Consider the following 12,081-nt stretch of genomic DNA (forward strand, 5'->3'; position numbering starts at 1 on the left):
TGACGAATTTGGCTGCTGCTGCTGGGGTCATCATTACAGTTTAGTGAGAGGACCTAGCTTTGATGATGCCTTAACAATTACATATGTATATATTCACTAGTTTTTATATTATTTCTCTCTTCACCAATATTTTCCTTGATGGAACGATATACATTTGTCTCTATAAGCGTTGTAAAACGTTGTAACTACACTATTGTAGCTAACAGGTTGTCTAAAACTGGTTCAAACCCATTTTATAACTCTCCGCACGTGCACGTACATACAAATTATATTTCATTTACCTCAATAAACAGATGGCGCTGTGAAGGGAACTCCCATTAGGACTTAGCTTTCCAGTTTGTTACGCTGTCAACATGAACATATTTGGCTCAACGCGTGTACCGTAGACTTCATAAACAGCTGTAACAGGTATGTTGAAAATAATCTAATTATTTGTCGTTCTAATTCTCACTTTTTCAGGGCATCATTTTGCACAACCCATACAACCCACCCGCCAAACTACATTTAACAACACTTTTTTTTCTAATTGTTTTGGTCACCCATGAATCCAACAGTTTTTACTTCTGTTAACAGAAAAAAAAATACCGGCTTTCTTTTTCATTCAGTGTGATTGCTGCATTCCATTTAGTTACAAACGTAACTTTCTACATAGGTTACTTTAAAAAATAACCTAGAACTTTTACTCCCTTTACTGGACTCTTTAAAGAGAGGGATTTCTTTTCAAAAACTGCATAAATCATAATGTTTGTGCGTATGCTTTTCACAGTAAAGCCACATCGGGCTGTCTGTTTTGTTCACCGAGGGAAAAAAAATCATAATGACTATACAAAATACGTACCTGAAAAAATTGTCTTCTCACTTTTAGCTAAAAAACTGTGAACTCCACTAAATAGGTCATTCTACTAAAATACACGTTTGCGCTTATTTGCCATATATTGGGAAACAAATTATTATTAAGCAAAATCATAGTTAAACGTTAATCAACAGTATCCTCAATTTGACCTTAAAATAATCTTTAACCCTTCCCTCGGACTACAGAACTTTCTCTTTAATTTCCGATTGTCAATTTTCACGTTTCGTTGATTTGCACGTGAGCAAAGACACTGCGAACTATTATGTTAGCGAAACTAGGCGCCATCTTAATAAAGTACAAAACAGATAAAGAGCAGTAGTCTTTCTTGCTTCACAATACGTCATAATAAAGAGCACAGAGAATATTCGATCAGTACTACAAACTTTGGTGTTACTGCTTACTCTGAAACTCAACATAAAAGATGCCCTTAAACAACTCTCTCCATCTCTCAACAACACACAATCTTCATACGACATTGTCACGTTTTATATTTCGTTTTTCATATATGCCTATGTTTATTTGTAATTACACTTGTTTTCATTTCTAAAGATTACTGATAGTGAAAACCTTGTTAATCTGAAACGTTTAATAATTGTATTTTGTGCACTTTCGTTTTTTTAATTTTGTGATAAAGCTACATTTTCAGTTTTATGAACCCGTTAGCGTGTCAGCTTTTTATAAACAGTTACAATTACAAATTTCTGCTCTTAAAAGCTCAATATGTAAAGATCGTGGGTAATCTGTGTATAAATCTTTAAGTTTTATTGTTCTTAACTATGCTATTGTAAATTATAATAACTATATTTTGTTCAAAACGTAGTCAGAAAATAATAACAAATTTTCGAAACAACAATAACACTTTTGAGGAAAAACGTTAATATCATATGTTCACACTGTTCTCATAAAAGTTACCGTAATAAGTCCATTTGTCCTTGAAATGCCTAATTCTTAATTACAGATGTCACTCTTGTGAAAACACAGCCATAACGAATGACGTTACAAGTTATTAATAGTTTATCGGTATCACAGAGCCACGGACGATTTAATTCGTTTTAAATAATACCTACCTTCAACCATACATGCATTTGACCTTCTTTCAAATTGTTTCACTTTCGATCAAAAATGGCGTCACAAAAAAGGTTACAAAATGAAGAAGCATTAGAGTTGTATCTTGAACTTGGTTTGGAGTTGTCGTAGCAGCTGAAATACTTGGCAGTCAACAGGTTAATACTGCCCTATAAGACCTGGCATGCCTAATTATTAGCAGTAACATAAAGTTGTAAAGAATTTTATGCAGACACTCAATAAGGTTTACTACTGCTAAGGTCAATGATCAGTGATTAAACAGTGAGATACCACTGATGTTTATACTCCGTTGGTGAATATGACAGTCCTGTTACACATGACTATGAGGAGTTATTCTCACCACATGAACTGCTCATCACCTTTGTTCGTTACTTGTAAATCAAAGTTAAACAGTATACATCTTTAATATATATTTCAAGTTTAAAATCACCCTGATTGAACTGGTAGGACAGTCATTCATATTTCATGTTGATAGGGTAACTGTATTTAATCATAATTTTTCATTACTTTGTGGTTTAACTCACATTATCGTTTATGCAGTTATATTGTTGAAGGACTGTAATATAGCATTATTATCTTTTACATCATTTGCTTGTAATATTATTCTTGTTTTAAAATATAACTCATTTGTAAGTTGCACATACCAAATAAATTATTCTAAGAATTGGTGAAATATCCAGTTTGTAATGAGTTTCTCACGGCTGTTATTAGTTAGTCGTAGAATACTTCAAAGGATGAGTATTTATCTAAGAGGCACGTTTCATTGATGTGAGGTATATTTGTCATTTATAAAAATATAAGAGTACGTATGACGTTAACCCTGCAAGTCTAACCAGTTAGTGAAGCTAAACATTGTATTACTTTCTGAATCATTTACAGTTTAAAACTGTCACATTTTCATTAACAAGCAGAACTATCATCTTGTAACTGTAATTTCTATTTGCTAATGTAAATTTAAATCACGTGGCCACAGGTATCTTGCAAGTGACGTCACAGAACAGCCAGTTTCTTTCAATACCGCCACATAGGTGAGTGTGTTTTTCTTAGAGCAAAGCCACCGAGAGGAATTGAACCCCTGATTTTAGAGCTGTAACCGCCATATAGGAAGTCAACTACTGACTTATAGCTATCCATGTTAGTACAAGATTCGATAAAGCTTGTTTACATTATGTCAATGGTATAAAAATTACCTCGAGAAAAATAAGTATTCGAAAATATACGGCTACTCAGTTTCTCTATTTATCTTTCTCTACGCACTGAGATGATTTACAGCGTCAGATAATGCTCCCAGAAGGCAGTTTTGTATTATATTTACTCAATATGAATGTGAGTATTTGACGTTCAATACATTAGAATAAACTATATATTTCGTGACTTTTTCACTTTAGTACAAAACCTTTATATGTAAACCATGTTATAATTAATAACCTTATTGACATATGACGTTAAAAAAATATATGATTTTAAATCGTGATATACTGTTTGAGGAATTGAACAAAATAATCAGCAATACTCAAGTGAAATGTAATGAAATTCGCCATTAAGAAAACTAGGCAAGGAATATTTATTGATGAGATAAACGTCGTTGTCTGAGTTGTAAGTAACACCTTGTAAGACGTGAACTATAAATGCTTTGACACGTATGTAGTTACTTACTAGTTTCGCTAATCGGTAAACTGAATTTTTAGTCTACCTTCTATAGTTTGAAATGTTGTAATTCAAAGTACCATATATTTTTAATGGATGCACTCGAGTGTATTCTTACTTTACTTATCAGCTTTCAAGGCAATCCGTTAAGAAATACGCTAAATATAAAATCTACAAGTTTGATCGACTTTTTTCTTTCTTTGAACCGAAAGTACAAAATTTTATTTGATAGAAAATCGTTCTTAACTTTCTCTTATTTTTTTCAAGTTATTTTACAATCTACAATTAGGTGCTAAAAGTTATCTAAATTTAAATCAATGCAATGTTATTCCATAAAAATGCCCCATTTTGACCAAAGTGTTTTCGCACGTCTTCGCAAAACGAACGTGAGCGATCGTTTCGAAATTCTTACTACACCTTCACCTCAGAGTAAAGGTGAACTGTTTTTATTTTTTAACATTTGGATTAAGGATGGCTAGTTTAGAGTAGCAAAACTATAGGATGAAAGCACATGCAGATATTTAAATATTGACCGGTTAACCACATTAGCAGCTTTTAGATAAACCTTTTAAATGAATGTATAATTGTTATCAGTGTAATAAGTATAGCTACCAGTTTTGCTGCCAAATGTTGATTTCATTCTTTTAAGACGCAGTCGCAATTCTATACTGGCCACACCTTTTTCCCACCTAGAATGTTTTTGAATAGATTTATCAATAACTCGATTGGTTGGTATTTAAAATTGAATTATGCATATTTACTTAAACCTATTTTAATCTAAGACACCCCCACAGTTACATTTTACATTTCTCTAAAGCTTCTATCGTAGCAATGCTTCATAATCTCAGACATATATGTAATGTTTGTAATACTTTTTCTCATTCAGAATTGAGCCATTTATCTTCACTGTCATGATTTGCATTTTGTCTTTGATTTTTAATATTCTTCTCCAAAACCTTCAAAGTCCATTGTAGTAATCTTCTTTCAATATTTCAGGTAGTAACTCGTTTACATTTGTCTTATCGTTCTAAAATTCATTTTATCAAATTTCTTAAAATCACTAGAACCAAACGTTTCCCCCATTATAAAATAGTTTAAACAAGACAAAATATGTTAATATGTTCTTTCTGTATTTCTGAAGCAGCTGAGTTATTTTCTACATTTATTTATGGTGAATGTTTGTAAACATCTTTCTATAGTGTTTATCATTAGGATTGGTTGATTGTTTGTAGCTAAACCATGGGATATCTGTGCGTTTTCCACCACGAGTATCGAAACCAGATTTTCGGTGTTATAAAGTCAAACAGACTTACCGTTGTGCCATTAGCGGACTTGCCGTTAGAAAAGATAAAGAAATGAGAACCGAATTGTGTTTATATTGGGTATCCGAAAAGTCTTGAACCGTAGGCACTTCAATAAATTTTACAGAATGTGTTCCACATGCTGTCCTTGTAATTCGAAATACGTATGGAGGATTAATTCAACCTTCTGATGATTTGGTAGCACCGTAACGATTCACGTATCTCAAGTTAAGCTGCAAATCACCTACGATTCTAATGGGTTTTTTTTTTAATTCTGTACGTGTAAGAAGTTGTTTGTACTGCACAAATTGTTGTATACTGGTTTTTCGCTCCTCTATATAAAAATTTTCTCAACCCAAACCAGCCGTTTGTTGTTTTTTTTACGTATATATTTTTCTCTACAAGTGGGTTTTCTCGTCACCACTGATTGTGGTTTTCCTGTTCGTTTGTTTAATTTTGTTTTTTTCACGAAAGGAGATGCGTTTAATTCAACTGCCGTAATCGGACGTAATTAATGTTGTGTCACTTTTATTCAATTATCACAGAAGTGTGTTTGTGTGTTTTCTTACAGCAAAGTCACATCGGGCTATCTGCTGAGTCCACGGAGGGGAATCGAATCGCTGATCTTAGCGTTGTAAATCCGTAGACTTACCGCTGCACCAGCGGGGAACTATCACAGAAGTAATTATTTCTCTTTTCTAATAGTTACCAGTGAACAAATCTCATTTGTAAATTTTGTAATGTGCCTATTAAAACTCCGTATGTTGAAAAACATCCTAGGACATACTGGAAGGGTCATTCACGTCTCATTTACTTTATTCTAGTAAAGCGGTTAGTGCCCGCTTTTACAACGCTAAAATCAGATGTTCGATTCCCCTCGGTGGACTCAGCAGATAGCCCGCTGTGGCTTTGCTATAAGAAAATAATAAGCTATGATGTATACGTCACATACTGACCTGTGTCATATTTACTTTTATGAACGACTATATGTGGTTGTGTGATGTGTGTTTGTTTAATAGTTTTTTATTTCTCACACAGTAAAAAGCACTAATCCAATTCTGACATGTATCTTTACAAATGTATATGTATACGGTTATGTCTCATATACTTATGAAGAAAAACAATTATTAATATATTCACTTGATTGATAGATTAATGTAATAATTCAATTGCATACAAAATATGAATCTTTTAAAAAGGTATGTGAATAAGTTGAAAACATCGAACTGCTTCATCAACGTCCGAGACAACGAACAGTAATCAGGTGACCAGCTATCTCCCGCACAACTATTGTATCTTTTCTTAACATTCCCGTGAATATTGTGTTAATTGAACAACAGGGGCGGTTGTCTATTGACTGATAAAATTGTTTGGTTTCTGGTAGGTGTAGATAACAGTGTAAAAATTAAAACACCACCTCGTCTTTCTGTGATTATTATCTTTAATCTCTTTAAGAACGAAAACCAATAAATTCTAGCGTTACCGTTTTATTACTTGGTCATATTGAGCGTATGAAAACCTAACGGTAAAAGGTAAGGCTACAGTTTTGATCAACACCAGGTTTTATTTAAATGTTTATATCAAATGAAGTTATAAAGATACAAATTTTAAAGCCATTAGCAGCAAAAAACTGTCGTATCATGTGTTTGACTATTTTTAGAGGTTTATATATATATTTCGTGTTTAAAAAGACGCTTTAGTTTGCCGGAACGATGACTTTCTAGTTGCAACTGGTGTGTTTTTATGTCACAAGATTTCTCGACTCTGATATGTTTATATATATATATATATTGTTCATCTGAAAAACGGAGCTTAAATTTGGGATACTGCACCCTGAAAATAACATGCAATTTTATAGTTGTACAACTGTAAAAATGTTTGAAATATTGTAACTGTACCAAATTTTAAAAGTTTATTTTTAAAAACAAAAATGGTTCACTTCAATTTTGATACAAAAGTCGAAATCAATCTATTTTGTTCCTTCATTAAAGAAATTTAAGATTCAACAGGTGGTACATTAATATATTTCATACATTGAAAAAAACCAAGAGTAACAGTTTTTATACTTTCTTTGTATAGTATTCCAAGGCCTTACACCAACATGGACAATTATACTGAGAGCTCCAACAGCACGAACACTATCATCCCCATTCTGAAAAAAACACACGACGTTTTAGTCATAGTAATTCTGGTATCTATCATGTTTGGCATGGGTTGTTGCACTACTGGTAAACAGGTATGTAACATATATTCTAACTACTTAGTGTACTTTTGCAGTATATAGTATATGAAAGTATTTATGTCTCTTTGAGCTTTAATTTCAATCTGCTATTATATTCGGTTCACCTCAAGATAGTAGCCTCCAGTTGTGTGACATATTGGAAAATAGCAACCTCTCGGAAAAGAAAAAGATTGGACACAACATTGCGCATTCTTGTCTTCTGCAGGAAATAACGGTAAAAGAGGTTTTTTTTTAAATTTTGCGCAAAGCTACTAGAGGGCTATCTGCGCCAATCGTCCCTAATTTAGCAGTGTAAGACTAGAGGGAAGGCAGCTAGTTATCACCATCCACCGCCAACTCTTGGACTACTCTTTCATCAACGAATAGTGGGATTGACCGTTACACTACAACGCCCCTACGATTGAAATGGCGAGCATGTTTGGTGTGACGGAGATTCGATCCCGCAACCCTCAGATTGCGAGTCGAGTGCCTTAATTACTTGGCCATGCCGAACCAGGTAATAGTGGATTGAGCAATTTATGAGAAAAAAATTATTTGATTTTTTAATACAACGAACCAGAAAATACTACTCTACAAGATGATTGAAGAAATTTAGGTTAGAACCATGTCACCATGTCAAGGGATCAATCTTTAGTTTGTCATTTGAGTTTAATTCCATTTTATTTCAGAATAAGAGTCTTGAGAAGAAAGTGATCACCAGAGTGTAAACGAAAAGCAACTAACAACACACTGGGAGTTAGAGATTTTTGTTCACTCCAAGGAGATTTGGACCCTGATACGTACACACTTTTAAATTAATTTTATATATTTTATGGGTTTTCTTTTATTAATATCTTAAATAATGTGTCGATACATTCTTTGTAATTCGACAACATTTTTTGTTCTCAGAATCTATAGACTCATGGAGGAACCAAGACTTAACCCAACATTTTAACGTTAAAAACATACTTCAGTAATGATCAGAAACTGGATGATAATATTGCAGGGTGGTTATTGATGAATATATATATGATCCATATGGCAATTCAAAGAATGATCCTGAGTTTAAACACCAACACAAAGGCATCTTTTATACTTGTGAGTAGGGTACATACTGAGAATGTTGTACAGCTTTGGGGAAACCATTGAGAGAAGTTGCTTAAAGCCTGTTGCCCAAGTAGCATTCGATCATACGGGCAAATTTCTGTTCATTCACTCGTGGCTGGATAATGTGAGCGTGAGGAAATATTCCCCGTTTTAAAAAAATCTACAATTATTTTACGATCGTGAGGGACTTGAAATATATACGTGAAATTAGCATATACAATAAGTTTACAATATAGTTTCACATAACACCTGCTGAGACTGAAATTCAAAACGAACGTTTCCATGTCAACATGTATTTAAGGTATCGTTTACACAGCCCTGATTTTCCTGACTAATACCAATGTTATGTAATGTTGATGTTCCGAAAACAAAACTGCTTACGTGCACAGGTAACATGACCTTGTTTACTGATGACGTAGTAATTAACATAATTACACAGGAAATATTTAAAATGAAGATCATTTCTTTTCCTCTGATAGCATCATTTTTCACAAAGTTTTCTACCAAATTGTTTAGAAGCTACGATTATACATATACGTTTCAGGCCTTCTGCTAGTTCTTCCTCAAAGGGTCGTAAATAAATTAGAAACACAGCGAATGAGTTTGAATGTGACTACTTGTCACAGACGAACTAACACTCACTTTACATACGGACAAAGACGTACGTAGCGGTTGAACAACAGAGCAAGGTATCATTGCACTGTACGGCGATATTTTCTTCTTTTTTCTCTTTCGCATAGTAATCATAAATTACGTTTAGTGCATTGAATAACAACCTATTTATTGTGACATAAAGCAACAAGCCAACTCAACTCTGAACTACTTTGGACAACTTGAAGTTAACACCAGTTCTTATCTTCTTGCTTGTGGTACCGTCGTTTCTAAATAATCACTTGACACGTTACTTGTGGTACCGCAGTTCCTAAATATTCATCAGACACGTAGTTTATGGTACCGTAGTTTCTAAATAATTCTTACACACGTAATCGGTGGTATTCTAGTTTTTAACTAATTCTTAGACACGTAACCTGTGGTATTCTAGTTTCTAAATAATTCTTAGAGACGTAACCTGTGGTATTCGAGTTTCTAAATGATTTCTAGATACGTAATTTGTGTTCAGATGACCACTGACTTATAAAAATAGATTAGAATAAAAGGGCTGGTTGACGAAGTATGGTTATCAGTCTGTTCTTATTTTGACATTCTGCCGAGATGAACATTTGCAAAATCTGAAACCTCACTGTCATGTCATAATTTAAAATTAAAATAACTAAATATCTTATTATCGGCATTTTAGTATGTTGGCCTGTTTGTTATAAATAACAAGTCTATCTGCAATGCTTGCTTTAGCAGAATGTTAAGTTTTCACTATTTGCAAGACCTTAGATAAAAAAATATCGCCCGGTAAAAAGATATTCGTACTTTTTTTTTTCACTTGACGTTTCGATCTTTTACAGATCGAAAAGAAATAACTAAAAGAAATAACTTTTTGTGCACTTATTTGATGTGTGTTTTCTTATAGCAAAGCCACATCGGACTATCTGATGAGTCCACCAAAGGGAATCAAACATCTGATTTTAGCGTTGTACATCCATAGATTTTTACCGCTGTGCCAGCGGGGGACACTTATTTGATACTTACATCTTCACCCCATTTTCTCATATTCTACACCAGATCTTAATATCTGCTCTTCTGTTTATTTCCTTATATGTTTTGAGGGGCCCGGCATGGCCAAGTGTGTTAAGGCGTTCGAATAGTATTCAGAGAGTCGCAGGTTCGAATCCCGATCGCTCCAAACATGTTCGCCCTTTCAGCCGTGGGGGCGTTATAATGTGACGGTCAATCCTACTATTCGTTGGTAAAAGAGTAGCCCAAGAGGTGGCGGTGGGTGGTGATGACTAGCTGCCTTCCCTCTAGTCTTACACTGCTAAATAAGGAACGGTTAGCGCAGATAGCCCTCGAGTAGCTTTGCGCGAAATTCGCAAAACAAACAAACAAATATGTTTTGAGCTTGGCATGACAATGATTGGGGCATTCCATCCATAAGCTGTGTGATCAAAATCTGTCGCTAAATATATTCATATTTTCAGCAGCTTAGGCGTAACAATGTCGAAGCCAATTTTCCTATTTATTGATAAAAGCTACCCAATGAATATTAGGCGGAGACAGCTAGTGCAGATAGTCCTTGCGTAGCTTTGCGCAACATTCACGAACAAACCTAAACGTTTAAAAATGATTAGAGAGACATGCTTCAATGATCTAAAATAAGCTTTGTAAACATTTATCACTTCGTTTCTTTTCTGTAATTCGGTTCCCTTCAGTGGACTTTGCAGATACACCAATGTGGCTTTGCTATAAGAAAACACATACACTACCCTGTAAATAGATGTAACGCTTGACCAGAATGCATGGAGAAAACACCTGTGACTGTTTGGTCTTTATTAGTAGGTATCGGTAGTACAAGCTGAACAACACATGATTTTTTTAATGAATATAAAGTTATTGTTCTTCATTAGTAAGCGAAATTTTCCAGCCATGCTTTTATTTTGAAATAATTTCTACAACTTAAAAATTACTAATTTTAAGAGGTAACGTAAAGCGGAAACGTATAAATACGGTGTTTCACTTTTATTATATGGGACCAGGTGGTTAAGGCGCTCGATTCGCAATCTGAGGGTCACGTCCCCGTCCCACCAGACCAGTGGTGGAATCAGGATTTTTTGGTGGTGATGGTGGAGAGGATGATCGACTAACTAACAGTAACTCAAACCCGACCTCAAGTAAACTTTTCCTTGTTACTGCAACGTAAATTTCATGGAATGAATTTAGAAACAAAGAAAAGAAACCTATATGACTATGAACTCTCATTTATTGATTGTCTCAGATGTAATGATTGTGAAAGCCTCGTGATATTATGTGCAAATCCTAGATAGATTTGATCTACGTAGAAACTGGGTAAGATTTAAATAGTATCCGATTCGTTAAAAATCAGCGAAAATAATACAATAGACAGGAATGAGTTTTTAGATTGGTTTGTTAGGATATTCGTAAAGCCACACAAGAATTATTTATATACTTGCACGTGTCATGTCCAAGTCTCCCAGTGAGTCAGCGATAAGTCTACTAACTAACAAAACTAAAATTAGGTGTTTTGGTATCCTAGGTCGACGCAGCAGATAAAGCCCAACGTGGCCTTGCTATAAAACAATCACACACGTCATACCTAATTTTGGACTACTGATAAACCATTTATATGCAAAAACGGCTCGTTTGGGCTGAGAAAACACTTTTACATAGAAGAGCGAACAACGTTTCGACCTTCTTCGGTCATCGTCAGGTTCACTTCGCTTGTTCTTTTGGGTATTTGGGTAGGTTGGATTTTAGGTACCCAGGACGGTCAGATATAAAATACCTCTTCCTCCATCTCTAACTTTCATTTTCAGGTACTACTATGTTGTAGTTGTAGTGCTTTAGGGCCAGAGTAACCCTCAGTACTCCGGCTCTTTTCAGGGCAATGTTTATATACTGTCTTGATTTGCCTTTTTTTTTAATGTAAGTATTGTATTTTTATTTTCTTCTTTTATTTTTCATTATTATTATTTTTAAATCTTTATTTATATTTATATAAAAAAGAAAAAAAAAGCTATCAATATTATTCTAATTCTAAACGTCTAGTGCTTGGTGGCTAGCTTGATTTATATTTCTTAAATATATATTCATAGGAGAGAGGTACTTAGTACTATGTTCATCACGTACGTAGATCGCACAATAAATCATTATTATGCCAATTGATATTATAATAATTTAGTACATTAGGCAAGAGTCTTTCATATATTGTCTCTATGTTTGTGTACTTGTGCATGAAT

At 34.1% G+C, this 12,081-nt stretch overlaps 1 protein-coding gene across 9 annotated transcripts in view; it reads left to right on the top strand.

Annotated features, from left to right (window-relative positions):
- The first annotated feature begins 306 nt into the window (after positions 1 to 306).
- Positions 307 to 12,081, top strand: part of LOC143241035 (ileal sodium/bile acid cotransporter-like) — a 28,771-nt gene continuing 16,996 nt past the window's right edge. For 2 of the 9 annotated variants that reach the window (XR_013022156.1, XM_076484470.1), the window contains exons 1-2: positions 2,291 to 2,415; positions 6,967 to 7,123. Coding sequence is in view for 7 of the 9 variants with exons in the window: in XM_076484470.1 (XP_076340585.1) it covers positions 2,405 to 2,415; positions 6,967 to 7,123 (168 nt within the window). In the remaining 2 variants the exon portion in view is untranslated. Of the gene's footprint in view, positions 409 to 2,268; positions 2,416 to 2,912; positions 2,968 to 2,989; positions 3,266 to 5,461; positions 5,569 to 6,355; positions 6,420 to 6,966; positions 7,124 to 11,491; positions 11,768 to 12,081 lie in introns of those variants that run through there. The other 7 variants (XM_076484472.1, XM_076484471.1, XM_076484475.1 and 4 more) reach the window with 7 other exon arrangements.

This window comes from Tachypleus tridentatus, chromosome 13 (genome assembly GCF_004210375.1).
Source record: "Tachypleus tridentatus isolate NWPU-2018 chromosome 13, ASM421037v1, whole genome shotgun sequence".
NCBI classification, from domain to species: Eukaryota; Metazoa; Arthropoda; class Merostomata; order Xiphosura; family Limulidae; genus Tachypleus; species Tachypleus tridentatus.